Below are 15830 nucleotides of genomic sequence, written 5' to 3'. Positions count from 1 at the left end.
AGGCATTACATAAACACAAACACTTTCTTGTGAAAAAGCTTTCAGAGTGATTTTGAGATTCTTGTATAAACATCTCTGTTCCAAAAAACATCTAACAATTTATTAATTTTTTAATTGCAGTGAAAAATTTTAAAATACATGTCTGTGTGAAGCGCATGTACATGCTAAAGGGCAGATTAAAGTTGAAAAATGCTGTAGTACATAAAGAAAATGCATTCTTACATTGTTTTTGCATCTGGATTTAAGCTAAAAACTTTTCACATGTATCACATGTTTCTCTTGTGGGGGTCATGTAAAATGCACACACACACACACACACACACACACACACACACACACACACACACACACACACACACACACACACACACACACACACACACACACACACACAGTTCCTGATTAGTGTAACAGACTGCATTGTTATACAGTAATACATGCCATTAGAAAAACTTCTGATGAATAGCTCATTACACTACTATTACTACACACACTCACACCATGGCAACTAATGACCTCCAGAGCAAACACACACTAGGCACACATGTACACCCACACACACACACACACACACACACACACACACACACACACACACACACACACACACAAACACACACACTTAATTTAAAGAAACATTTGTAAACACCCAACCATAAGATCTGTATGTGCTTTTTGAATATCCCATTCCACATTTAGTTAGCATGTGCTCTTATAATAACCTCAACTCTTCTGGGAAGATGTTCCACTAGATTTTGGAATGTTCTTATGAACATTTCTGCTCATTCAGCCACAGAGGCATCAGTAAAGTCAGGTACTGATGTAGGTGAGGTGAGGCAGCCCGGAGTGCAGTCAGCATTCCAATTCATCCCGAAGGCGTTCAGTAGGGTGGAGGTCAGAACTCTATATATAGGCCATTTCAGATTTTCCACTACAACGCATGTAAACCATATCTTCATGGAGCTGTCTTTGTCCACATAAGCACTTTAATGGTGGAACAGATTTGAGTCTCCAAGTACAAGTGAAAGGAAAATGTTATGCTACTGTATCCAAAGGCATTCTATACAATTGTGTGCCTCTTATTTTGTGGTAACCATTTGGGGAAGAACCACAAAAGGCTGGAAAAATCTGCATTTCCAATCTCCCATCATGCCTGTGTCAAAACAGGGTGAGAGTTTGGTAAAAAAAGGCCCCAAATGCAGCACGTTTTTCCTAGATTTTCTTTAATTGGCCAAGCGACAGTGACTGCGAGCCACAAAGAGGCCAAGGCTCTGAAACAGTGAGCACATTCTAACCACACAAAGCCAAACCAATTACAGCTGCCGTCACATCCGCTATCGATGTGTCTAATGAATACATGAAAATACGCCATTGAAACGAGGTTAAAATGCGCTCACGACAAAATCACTAGCGAGCACGAAGAGCAGGTTTCACGCCGAACGACAGCTGCGCGGTTAAAAGAAAAGGACGCCTGGAAAAAACACGCAAATAATTTTTTCTATGTTCTATGACAGGAAAGAATTTCGCAAAATAAAGTACGATTTGCCTTATTTCACGCTCTTTTATCTCTGCTAGAAATCAGGGCTTAAAGCTCTCAATGATGGACGGGGAAATTATACAATCCATCATGTTATTCCAGTGGTCATAGTTCATCCTGTGAACCGCAAAACCCCGCTTCATCCAAACCGTTACAGCCAGACGTCTGCATAATGTGCAGGGGAACTACGCAGCGGAGATGTCGCCTTTTTTTTTTCGGAGTCCATAAGGTTTACTTCCTCGCAGCTTTCCACCCTCCAGAGCTTTATCTTCACCATTTGGAGTATAAGAGTCTAACGCCATAAAATTTTAATGTTTTCTTTTTCTGGGGTCTGCCTTTTTATTAGCCTGAAGTACACACTGTGAATGCTCTGGGTTTTAGAGAGGGGAGGAAAAATGTGTGTATACAGGCGTGTGTGTCGATGTTGAATCTTTAATGCTCGGAGCATGACAGAAGATATCAGAGATTTCTACTGCAGGATAATAAAATAAAATGAAATAAAATAACAGGACGATACTGGCTCGGGCTACAAAGGCAGTGTGACGAAGCGATATGCTATGGGAAAGTGATTCCCTAGCCATGCACACACACACACATATGGCTTTTAATTTTCATGGCTTTATTGACACAGACTGCAAGCCTCATTTCCCTGTAAAAATTCTCAATGCATCAATATTTATGACCAAATTCCATTATGTTCATTTAAAGCTTTTAACTTTAATTAATGACACCGCCACATATTATACTTAATGAGCCAATAGTCAATATTCTGCAACAATTAGAAAAAGTTTTACTCAAATTATCTCCTTTTCTCTCCTGCACACACACACACACACACACACACACACACACACACACACACACACACACACACACACACACAATGTACCAAATACCTGAATGTTTTCATCCAAAATCTCATTCAGCATGATGAGAAATGAATTGTTTTATAGCAGTAGGAAAAATGCTGCTGTGTGTGTGTGTGTGTGTGTGTGTGTGTGTGTGTGTCCTTTTACATGCTGCAGGTGTGTAATAAGGGATTTGCAGCATGATTGTGAGCTGCAGTAATTAGAGAGACACGGGCCAGAAGTGTTTATAAAATGAGACCAGGTGCTGTGGAGCAGATGATGCCATTAGACAGCTCTGCTTACAGAAGCCTCGCCCATCAGGAGGTGTGTGCCAGTGATCTCACACACACACACACACACACACACACACACACACACACACACACACACACACACACACACACACGCATGAGTGCACATGCCAGGGAAAAAGATAATACATGCGGACACATACATAACACACGAATACTTCTTTTTTTTAGGGCTGGTTTATAGATATGTAAGTTAGTATAAAATGAAGGTGGGTGGAGCTTACAATCAAGAAACTTTAAAGTGTTGCTTGAGTCGTAAAAAGATAAAAGAAAAACAATCCGAACTGAAACAGTAATGCGAGCATCCGTGTCTGTTGTGTTTATCCGTGTCGAAAATAAAATAACTATGTCTAAAAACAATTTTTTGCTTCAAATGCTTAATAATTAAAATCTGCCCCAGTTTCTTGCCATCTTATTTTTCATTAGAATTGTTTTGAGTATTCTGGTACACTTGAACAACTCCGGATATAAAATAAATCAATTCCATTAGCACATGATGCATCTGTGGCTTCACTGAACATTCTGGCTTCGCTCTGGGAACTTCATATGGATCACTATATACTTTTCAAAAGCAACAAGAGACTGGCAGTAAAAGTGGGTCTGGCACAAGTCCTTTTCTTACAATGTTCGTCCAATCTTTAGAAATTCAGACATTTGGGACACTCGTAGCCTACGGTAGACATTTCACCGGCAATAGATTCACTTTTAATTCCAGGTTAGGATTGTTAGATTGGAAATGTTGTGCAGAGCAGTGATCATATTTGGTATTGTGAGATTTTAATTACTACACCTTCTGTGATTAAACGAACAGAGAAACTAAATAAGTCATGTTCCCTTTTCTGTGTGCTCAGCAACGATAAAAAAAATAATAAAATTTTCTACTTTTCCTGCTTTTAATATCAAATAAAAAAATAATTAAGGCATCGTAATTCATGATTTGTTTTTTAACTGCAAAAAAATGTAAAATAAATAAATAAAAACAGCATACACGCGCCGCCCTAAACCATCCTGTCCGCTACAATATTATTCGGGCGCCAATAATAAAGCGCAAATCTTTAAAACACTTATTTAAAAATCCAATAACTGGCATCCATTAGCAGTCCACAGCCACCTGCTCCTTACACTGCAAGTACAATCTGCCTTATTTAATGCTCTTTCATCTCGCCTTTAAATCAGGGCTAAGCTGAGACAAATCTATTCATAAGCGAGTGAATTATACAGTCTGTCGCATTATTCCACTGGCCGATCATTTTATCTGTCATTCAGTCCAGTACAGTATTTTTTTTTTATAGCTGTCTTTCAGTAACACCACTAGACCAGCAGAGCCAAAACAACTCACATCCTTAGAGGAGCACATGTGAATTTATTATTCATGACACTGAATGTGAAAACACTGACAGAGCTGAGATTCTCCCGCTGGAGCCTGCAACATAGGGGGGAAAAAAATTTGAAGCTAAAGGTAAGGTCTTGAAATATTTAACTGAACACGGCATAACTGCTTTCTCATAACCACGTAAACGATCGCTTCCACATTACACAGGAGCGATGCTCGCCAAGGATTTCATGCTTCACTAATTCGTTCATAAATTACGGCATTTGAGCGTGTCACTTCTGACTAATGTACAAATCTTCATTAAAGTGCTCTTCACAGTGCAACTCGACTAATCCTAGCTGTGTACAATTCATTTCTATTTTAATTGTGGTCAGGACTAAGGGCATCATTAATTAATTTACAACTTGGACCACAGCGGGGGCTGATTTCTCCGATTCTGATTGGTTGAAAAAAGGTTGATTCATTTTCTGGAACAGCAGTCGTGACAGTGGTGCTGAATTCAAGACAAATTGTTTCAATGCGCTCATTGTTATAGGGACAGCTACGTTTTCTGTTAAGAGGTGTATTTACACATAACCAGGACCGTAGAGGTGAATAATATGGAGATGTCATTACTTAAGAGCTCTTTGCTCCTTAATACTCAATTCAACAATCCAGTTCTGCACCACACACACACACACACACACACACACACACACACACACACACACACACACACACACATCCTTAACTCAGGCACTTATTGACACATTATCAGTCTATACTCTGAGGTGCCTTCTGGGACGTAGTGATAAAGAACGGGAGGTAAAAAAAAAGTTACTGTGAGCATCACGGTGACCTTCTGAAGTGACTAATGAAGAACCGGAGCAGATCAGGGATGCAGTTTATCTACTTCTTTTCACACACACACACACACACACACACACACACACACACACACACACACACACACACACACACACACACACATTTCCGGCCACATAAGCTATATCTACCTCGTTAGCTCCATCCATTCTGCCACTATCCAGCCAGAAGTGCTGTGAATCTGACACCCTCCACTACCCAGCATGCATTGCAGGCACAGTGGCAGTTTTGTGTGTGATGCGAGAGGCATTCATTTCTGCCAACATGTTCTAGTACGTGTGAACGTGGCCTGGCGTTCGAACAGAGACTGTGGAGGTTTAAAAAAAACGAGAGGTGTGGGGGCATACTGTCTTCTACACACCTGTACACACAGCGAAGGACATCTAGAGGGGAAGGGGAGAGAGAGAGAGAGAGAGAGAGAGAGAGAGAGAGAGAGAGAGAGAGAGAGAGAGAGAGAGAGAGAAAGAGAGGATGGCTTCTGACACTAGTCTTTTTTTGTTGTACAAGCACAAATTTCTTAGGTTTCATTTATTCAATACAAGGAACCTTTGGAAATATGTACCTCCTAAAAATAAATCAAATTAAATAAGCAGGAATAAAGAGGCATGTTTTCCCTTCTGTATCATTCCCTATCGCGACTATGTAAAATATTTCCGCAGTGTAGATTTTTCGTCTTGTCGTTATTGTTGAAAGCTCTTCACCAATGAGCACTTTTGCCAGCAATTTCACGGATCAGACTATTACTGTTCACAAGGCGACTTGATTAGTCCTGTACTTATCTCTGTGCATGTCACCTAAGCCTGTAGAAAAACGCAGGTTGTTCGTTGTTTTTAGGCTAATTAGAGACTGATCAGTAAAACAAATGTGTATTTATGAGAGACGACTTTGTTCCAGGATTCGGTGTTCGGTGTTGGGTGGGTATTAATACTTGTTCTCACTGTGCAGTCGAGTGGAGAGCAGACAGAGTTTCAAACTGAGAGCGAGTGCAGCAAGAGCCAATGAACCGAACAAGAGCACTGACAATAACATTTATCACTTTCTCGGTAGAAACCCGCAGTCTGGCTGATAAAATCAAATATGACTTCTTTCATTGCACTTCACAGCAATTACTCAAAGGGTCCGAGTCCTCAACAAGCCATTTTATTCTTTTTTAGCTTTTAAAGGAAAAGAAATCTTAAAAAAAAAAAAAATCTTAAAATTGGAAATGATATAGTAAGATATCTGTGGACTCTTTTTTTTTTATTTTTTTTTTTAATCTTTATAATTTCATCATCTGTTTCATCTATTAACCAGAAACTTGACATTGACTCGAGGGCTTTAAAAGGCTGTCTTTCTGTTATGATTTACAGCCACCATGCTTTCAGTAAATTAGATTTCCTTTTATATTTTTAGGAGTAAAAAATTTAACAAAAACTGGTTGTGACCACATTTTATAAAACTGTGTTAAATTTGAATGACCTTGGTAATGGACTCCTTCGGACACAACTATATACTCATACAAAGACATGCGCAAAGAACACACAAAAATACACGTTTACCTCTCTGTCCTTCAGCTTCATGGCCAGGACAAGCTGGTTCCTGTGATTGGTCAGGGCTTCACGGTAATTGCTCTTGGAGAAGAAGGCTGAGCCGAGGTTCCCATGAGCCCTGCACTCACCTGCCTGGTCACCTGCAAGAGACGACGAGTCAGCAGTTTAGACAAACACGCACATGCCTGGCTAAACTGAACATACATCCTCAACTGCCACCTCAAAGACAAGAAATTGAATGACTCTATCAAAATAACAAACCATGAGACACATACACACACACACACACACACACACACACACACACACACACACACACACACACACACACACACTGTTTAGAACGTGAATGTGGGAAAAAAAACAGAACGGTATAAAAATCTTTTCTTCTCCGAAGCGTAGCAGTGCTATACTGATTTCATCTGGCTCATATTTCTGTACATTTTCAAGAGTAAAACCGGACATCAATAGCCGCTATTCTCAGAATGGAGCGTTTCCCACATCTGTCACCTCTTATGAAAGGCTGGCTTCTGGCGAGACAAATCAGCTGTGAATGATATTACGTGAGCGGGACAAAGTAAAACGCTTACAGTGCTTTCATCCTCCAGGAGAGGATTAGAGTAATGGCACTAAGCACTGACTTGCATATAAAAAAGTGAACATGGGGAGCTCAATCCTGGGGCCCCCTGCTAAAAGATAACATACCAATGACATCATGGCAGTGGAGTGAGAATCTCCAGCTAACACACAGTCTCAAACTCAAACTTTGTGGGATCTCATTAGTAATGATCATGCAGAAAACATCAGTGTTTATATACTAAATTCACCTAATTATATTCACTTTCTGAGCTCTAGGGTTCCACTTTTAGTTTAAAACTGTAGTCTCTCAAGTGAATCTCACATGCAGCTTGAATGCAGATTCTACAACAGCTGTTATGTTAAATAGTATTAGTTCCACAGTGGCCTGGGTCCTAAAGCAAATAGATTTAATGTCTGTAATATTTTCATTTATACATGTCTGAATAAAAGAAGTAGATTAATTGATAAGGAAAATATGCAAGTTCCAAAGCAAATCCAATTCAAGCCAATCATGTTAATGTAGGAAAGTCAATAACATGAAAGTGAACTCGAGAGAAAATGAAGATGCTGACAAATACTGGTTTAACTGAGATACATTAAAGGTTGGGTGGACTCTCATGGATATGGGAAGCTTCTCAATGAGAAACCAACCCAGGTAACGAGGTGAGAGCTTCTTGGAGTTGATCTTGAGTGGGATGTTTTTAGTAGTCAGGCATACCCTCTGCCCTGGTGGATACATTGGTGCAGTCTGTGGGAATTACATAAGGCTTTCCATACTTGGGAGACAAACTGGGGTCCACAGTCTCTGTGACCACTTCTAGGGAAATGTCATGTAACCAGAAAAATGAACAGCTTTGAAAAGCTGATCTACAATAGTGTAAATGGTGTTTTCTTGAGAGGGAGGTAACCTAGTAATGAAAACAAGAGCAATGTGGGACAATGACTGACTTGGGATAGGCAGAGGATAAAACAGGCCATCTGGGGGTTTATGGGAAATCTTCCCACAAGCAAAGACCAAGCATGTGAAGACAAAGGCCCTGGTGTCAACATCCATGGTGAGCCACCAGAAGTGTTGCAGGTTCAGCTCTACGATTTAATTGGTGCAGTGATGAAAGGAGAATCCGGTTGAGTGTCTACACTAGAGAACTTGCAAACTTACAAATAATTGTACCCCCTCAAGCCAGTGCCCCCTATTCCTCAAGAGCAATTTCACCCGTCATAGCTACATTTTGTAGCGGCCAATCGAAAAAAGAAAGTGGGGTATGGGTAGAGTTTTTGGAAGCCTGAAGTCAATGCCACAATGCACTGGCAATTTGCACTGGCGAAGAGAGTGTTCATGCCCTGTTGAAAAACTCACAGTGGACAATCTTCCCCACAATCCAGTCATCGTGGTGATTGTGTCTGGTAAGCCATTACCAGAGATTAGTCTGAGAGGATGGTGTGAATGAATATGCATTAAGTAGTCATGGCCAGAGGTGGGAATTAAACCCTGTTCTCCAGCAGAAGTTCATTAATAGAGCACAGGGCAAAGACTATAGGATAGAAGGCAAGAAATACATAGACCCAGTAAGTGTCAAGACAAGGACTTATTCTTTGCTGGTTGCTGGTGCGAGAGTCAAGTAATCCACATAAGAGCCACACTGAAGAAATGGGAGTAGCCTGGGCACCAAGTGGGTAGTAAGTGGGTAAAGTTGTCACTGAATCTTCAATGAAAGCCGGAGAAACCTGGCGATTATTAGCTGAAGGACTGGCTGCTTATATATATTGTCATCTGATGAAGAAATGAGCTGCAGGTGCGCTACTGATTTGGGTACACACATAGAAGGTGTGTTTAGATTCTGACAAAAATGATGGCTTTTGGTTCTCTTCACAACTGGCTTGGGAGCATCTGAGGATCACTTCACGAGAAGCGGAATTTTCTACTGGAGAATGGAATAACCTCTAGGCCATCTCAGCCACTTGCCCCCGCAACCCCCACCAGGCAAAGCGGAACGTAAAAATAAACATCTTGCATGACACTTACTACTCACTCAAAATCTCGGCTTCAGATCTGTTCTGCAATGTGTTAAACGTGTGAACTGAACCATGGTTTACTTGAGTGCACACTGACACAGTTGAGTGCTTACTTGGGGAAGAATAAAAGCCCAGATCAAACAGCACAAAGCTTTTATGCCTCAATAAGAATGCTGATGTAGTGTTCTGATATTAGTGCACTGTTTAGGTGTATAACTGATTTGAGATGTACTTCTTTCTAAAATAAAAGTTAAAGACTTTATCTATTAAAACTTTACTGGTAATTAAGGAAATGCCAAACTTTAACTGATCATACATAAGGGTTGGCAGAATGTTCTTTTAAATGGACTGTTGGGTAAAATTAATAAGATGATGTAAACTGTGTGCGTGAGCTCAAGGTCCCAATTATGTTCATTATTCTGAGAGACAATCTCAAAGCTACATTAATCCATCAACAGGTCGTCGTTCCCCCCACATATAATATCTGTATATATATATATATCGAAATCCCGTCATGTGTAACAGCTCAACATCTAAATCTGAACTGCAGCTCTGTCTGAATTCTGCTACCTGATCTCAACATCTCTTCTTAAAACTTGTGATCAATCTTTCCGAATGTGCACCGCGGTGTAGTTTTGGATGATAAGAATGATACAAGCCTCTCCCCAGCTGTGAACTTTTCTCCCAGACAATATCAAAGTTAGTGTTCGCTGCTGACGGCTTGTTTGGTACCTGATCAAGTCTTGACTGGTTCACATGCGCACTTCCTTGTTATTTGAGGAAAAAGAAGTTTACTTACAGCAGGTATCAAGAATAGCGTGCATTTAAATTTTTCTCAACTAAAACAGACAAGCAGCACTATGTTTAGCCAAGTGCATAATATTTTACACTGTAGGCCAATCATTCTTTTTTTTTAAGACAACAAAATCTTACAATTGTGTAACTACATGTGTCTAATGTTAGCTAGATTTAACATACTGTTAATGTTAAACTACTGTACATGTTTTAATCTCAATGACAATCAGCATGTAAACACAATGTTCATAATCGAAACTGTGTATATTAATGCTAAACTGAAAATGATTAAGTAAAAATAGGTCACGTGTATTTTATAATGTTTTTAGGTGGTTTCGATGTTTTAGTAGCTCAGGCAGGGTGAGTGATGTGATGGAAAGTTAGTTGTTCTTACAATTAAGCCTGGCTAATCTTCACAATGCATTCACCATGTCACTACACTATTGTCTATCCACTAAGTTTCAGCTTCATCTCTCTCACTCTGACAGCAATGCTCCAATCCTCATTTTATTCTCACGTCTGCAAAATCAGTTTTTCAGTGCGACTTATACGCATAAAAAAAAAAGAATGTCACTTTTTTTTCTTTTTTTTTTTTTAACAACATATTTAAATGTGAAGTAAATTCTATTACGAATGTGATGAAAATGATTAACATCTATTAAATCGTTCAATTAAAATCGGCTGCTACTATCATTTGCATAATTATCAGATGCTTAATTAACCTCCAGAATTCGAAAAAATTTCAGCTTTGAAATGATTCAACACTGAAACTGTTAATTTATACACAATGCCGACGGAAACCCCGAGTGCATATGTTAACATACCGGTGTTACATTACATCAAAAAATGGCACCGTAAATGATAGTTATCCACTAGGCGCGTATTTTATTCGGGTCTAACACTAGAAACTGTGAAACACCTTTGACCTTTTTTTAATACAGAAATCATTGATCATGGACCAAATGTAAAAGTGTTAGCTAATGAAGCTTTTAGCATTAGCTTCACCACTGTTTATGACATCCCTCATGAGTAGAGACAACGAACCAATACAGGTACAACCTTGCCTTAAATGTATAATTATAGCATTTGCTCACCTAAGGTTTTGGCCACCTCCAGGTCTTGCTGCATGTAGGCGGTGCTTTTCTCTGTGTTGCCCAGAGACCAGTAGGCGCTGCTGAGGGCCGAAAAGACCGAGCCGCGCAGTTTGAGGCTGCACGTGCCGATCTTCAGCGCTGCTTCCAAAACCACCACCGATGCTCCGTGATGGGCGGCGTTCAGCAGCTCCTGGCCAATTACAGACACCACAACAAACGGACTTTTGTCCAGCTTCATCTTCTGTAGCTGCTGATAGGTCGGCTCCAAAGACTCTAAGGTGTAAAAGAAAAAAGGAAGCAAGATTGCAACTCATCAAATCCCAGTTCTTATAACTTAACCTTTAAAAAGGCACATGGATCAAATAAGGTGGTTCAGAGTGTTTAGTTACACTGACTAGAAATAAAACAGCCACCCATGGTTTATGAGATGCTGAGTATGAGATCATTAATAAAGTTTGTGATTATATATTTCTCTCTCTCTCTTTCTCTCTTTAAACACTTTTGGCACACACACACACACAGACACAGACACAGACACAGACACACACACACACACACACACACACAGTATCTCACAAAAGTGAGTGCACACCCACATTTCAACAACCATTTTTAATCTTCTAAAGGGATAAGACTATAGAAATGAAACTTGGATATATTTTAGAGTAGTCAATGTGCAGCTTGTATAGCAGTACAGATTTATTGTCCTCTAAAAATAACTCAACATACAGCCATTATTGTCAAAATAACTGCCAACAAAAGTGAACATGTCAAAACTGTGTCCAAAGTGTCAATATTTTGTGTGAGCATCATTGTTATGTAGCACTGCCTTAATCCTCCTGGGCATTGAAATCACCAGAGCTGCACAGTTTGTTGCTGGGAACCTTTTCCACTCCTCCATAATGGCATCACAGAGCTGCTGGATGTTAAAAACATGGTGTTTCTCCACCTTACGCATGAGGATGTCCCGCAGGTGTTTAATAGGGTTCAGGTCTGGAGACAATGCTTGGCCACTCAATCATCTTCAGCTTCCTCAGCAAAACAGTTGTCATCTTGGTGGTGTGTTTGAAGACGTTATGTTGGAAAACTGCTGTTTGCCACAGTTTCTGAAGGGAGGTGTCATGTTCTGCTTCAGAATGTCACAGTATATATTGAAATCTATGTTTCCCTGAATGAACTGCAGCACCCTGGGTACCAGCAGCACTCATGCAGCCCCAGACCATGATACTACCACCACCATGCTTGACTGTAGGCAAGGCACAATCTTCTTGGTGCTCCTCACCAGGGCATCACCTGGACATCATCCAAGCCAAACAAGTTTATATTAGTCACATCAGACCACAGGACATGGTAATTCATGCTCTTGGACAGGTTGTCTTCAGCAAACTTCTTCAGGAGAGGCTTCCTTCTGGGACGACGGGAATGCAAACCGACTTGTTGCTGTGTGCGGCATATGATCTGGGCACTAAAAAAAGCGGACCTTCCGCTTCTGCAACTTCTAAAGCAAAGCTGGCAGCACGCCTGCATCTGTTTTTTTGAAGGCAGCTTCTGCACCTGACACACAGCACAAGGACTCAACTACTTTGATTGACTCTTGCAAGGTTTGTTCCGAGTGGAACCCGTCTTGGAAACCCTCTGTATGACCCTGGCCACTGTACTGTAACTCAGCTTCACTGTGTTACTGATCTTCTTAAAGCCCTGGTCATCTTTGTGGAGAGCAACAATTCTAATTCTCAAATCCTCAGAAAGTCCTTGCCATGAGGTGCCATGTTGAACATCTGCTCTCATACAAGATACACAAATATGGTCCTGTCAAGCTGACAAAAACATGAACATGATGTATAGGACATGTGGCTTTGCTTAGGGAGTACTTATTTTTGTTGCCAGCTATTTCGACAATAATGGCTGCATGTTGAATTCTTTTTTTAGAGGAAAGTAAATCTATACTGCCATATAAGCTCCACATGACTATTGTAAAATATATCCAAGTTTTATTTCTATAGTCTTGTCCCTTGAAAAAATTTACTACAATGGTTTCTGAAAAATGAGAGTTGTACTCACTTTTGTGAGATTTTGTATATCTATTCTTTCTAGCAAACGTTGTAATTCATCATTGTCACCTTTCTGATTTCCTTCCATGGCTTTGTCTCGTATCGTTTTCCCTCTTTCTAATACAGATGTCTTTCTGTGATACACAATCACACGCTCGTTGGAAGGGCAGAGCGAAGACAGAAGGCAAGCATATGTGTAGAGGTGACCTCGGCTGGAGGGGTGGAAATGCAAGTAAAGTGTGAACGTGCACATAAATCAGCTTATGCCACAGCCACGTTTCCTCATGCTGCCTGCTGGAAGCGACAACACTCCTGTTTTAGCTGCCCTTCCTTATCAGTTTTTATTATCTAGCGCGAATGAGCTTTCTAGCTGTCTTGCTTCACTTTGTGTAGAGGTGTGTGTGTGTGTGTGTGTGTGTGTGTGTGTGTGTGTGTGTGTGTGTGTGTGTGTGTGTGTGTGTGTGAGAAGATGTATTGCTGCATGTGAGTCTGTGGGACAATACAAGTGTGTGCATTTACAGTATTGCTCATGCTGCATTAACCAGTCTGTATTCTGAAGACAGAATTATAGGAAAACCTAAAGTGTTGGAAATAGGACGAAATACAAAATAAGAGAATGCCAGTTTGACTGGTGGTGCTAATGACCAATCATGGGTCAGTCATAAGCATTAAAGTGTTTATCTGCACTTTTATATACTTGAGTAAAATTAAATGAAAAAAAAACAAAACACAATTTGTGTGTTTGTGTGCTTGAACGCATGCATGCACTTGTCCGCTCCATTAAATCAACCATAGCAGGTCTGTAGTGAGAGGAAACCTGTCCATCGCTGGGTGTCAAATATGTTACACGCACCATTACACACCTGTAATCCTCTTACACACACACACACACACACACACACACACATGTGCCCACACACATTGCAATGTTTAATACTAGAGCACAGAATTTGGAGCATGTAAACGTTATTTAAGTTAGAATAGCAATCTTGAAAATCTCAAATACATTATACTAATGTGCGGAACTGTGTCCAGTGTGTATAAATTAAAAAATAGAGAAGAATTTACTTTGTAACAGCTAAATGAACAATGTAATCCTGCACCAGAAGTGTTCTTAGAAAATGTTTGAGTCTGTTCTTAATACAGGATTCTTAAAAAAAAATTTATTCGGATTGTTACCAAGACAAGTTGAATAAAAGCTCTTTTGGAATGATCACAGTTATTGCATGATTAAAGAATAGTAACGTGACACAGGAAGTGCAGGGTGCTGGATTAACTCGGTGCTGAATGAACCGTCTGCTGCCGCTGAATCAATCTTCCATGTTTTATTTAGTATTATTAATGTAAAGTGTTTGTCATAATTATCACCATGATCTTCATCAAGGTTACCTGCTAAAATATTCAACGCAATATATTTCCTTTTGAACTAAATTACAGTTTCGCTTTAATAATTGAAGTTCACTGATACATTGGTATGAGTCAAGATTTGCCTAATGATCGACATTGTCACGCCCATACAGACACACACACACACACACACACACACACACACACACACGCACACACCAGAGGTGGGAAGTAATGAAGCACAAATACTTTGTTACTGTACTTAAGTACTTAACCTTTTACCTTCACTTATGATTTTTACACAAATATCTGTACTTTCTACTTCTCACCTTTTTATAACCGACTGGTTACTTTAATTGTAATCTATTTGGTGACATGATAAATATTTTTCTTCTCGCTGTGTGCTGTTTTCAGCACATCAACTTATTTCTTGTCATTGCGTGACTTTTTCAACCTACCATTGTCGTATAATTTCCTACATCCCGCGCACCACAGACGTAGGCTAGCCTGAGAAGCTAACAAAGAGCAATACTTGTGTTCTATATCATCCCCTCACTTTCACACGTTCCCTCAGGTTTGTTGAAGGTGGTGTGGTGGGTCGTCTCTTATTCCAGAGATCCCTAATGTGGGTGTTACCTTCTGGCTCTTCCTTTTAGCTATGCTGCTATAGCAAATCTTGCCGGAGTCCAAACTGCACAGTGACATTACCTTCCATACAACAATAAAGACACATAATAATCCATATTCTTCTCTCTCGTTAAACATGCTCCTGAGGTTCCAGTGACCACTGTTCCTGCCCCTCTCCCCTCCGTGGATCTTCCCACTTTGTCCAGGCCTGCTTCTGGATAGTGTGCTTTTCGACTGGAGGCCACTCTGTACAGCTTGGGACGGTTTCTCGGTGGTAAGAACGGGAGCTTTGAGGATGGATTTGGACTGTAATTAATGTCAACAGTCGTAGCAGACTGTTGACATTAACTACAGTGACTCAGTAGTTGACTCAGGACTACAGTTTGCTTCTGATCATCATCTCTGTACCCCGCAACATCATATATCTGCTATAAATGGATATTTGGTGCAACCCAGATGAGGATGGGTTCCTTCTTGGATCTGGTTTCTCTCAAGGTTTCTTCCTTATGCCATCTTGGGGAGTTTTTCCTTACCAAATTCGCCTCCAGCTTGCTTATCAGGGACAAACTTACACTTATAAAGAACATATTCACTTTTAATCACCACATTATCTGTGTAAAGCTGCTTTGAGACAAAGTTCATTGTTAAAAGCACTATACAAATAAAAATGAATTGAATTAAATTCTATATGGTTAATTAATAAAATTAATAATAAATTAATTAATCAAATTATTTTATATTAATATATTAATATGATGTGAGATCCAGTTACTAACGTGGCACTAAAACAGGTAGTAGTAATGGCTAGTTGGTAGTAGTACATATCAGAGCCCAAACTTATTTACTTTAACTTGAGTGAACGATGTGTTTACTTTTGCCATCATCTTTTTACACATACTGCA

General features: G+C 40.0%; 1 protein-coding gene across 6 annotated transcripts in view; it reads right to left on the bottom strand.

Moving 5' to 3' along the window:
- ttc28 (tetratricopeptide repeat domain 28) overlaps window positions 1-15830 on the bottom strand; it is a 235723-nt gene that overhangs the window by 67110 nt on the left and 152783 nt on the right. For all 6 annotated transcript variants that reach the window (XM_083569228.1, XM_083569229.1, XM_083569230.1 and 3 more), the window contains 2 exons: window positions 10904-11176; window positions 6432-6562 (listed from right to left, as the gene is read on the bottom strand). In XM_083569228.1, coding sequence (XP_083425354.1) covers window positions 6432-6562; window positions 10904-11176 — 404 coding nt within the window. The remainder of the gene's footprint in view (window positions 1-6431; window positions 6563-10903; window positions 11177-15830) is intronic.

This window comes from Silurus aristotelis (genome assembly GCF_946808225.1).
Source record: "Silurus aristotelis genome assembly, chromosome: 18".
Taxonomy (NCBI): domain Eukaryota; kingdom Metazoa; phylum Chordata; class Actinopteri; order Siluriformes; family Siluridae; genus Silurus; species Silurus aristotelis.
This window is presented reverse-complemented; position numbering and strand designations above follow the sequence as displayed.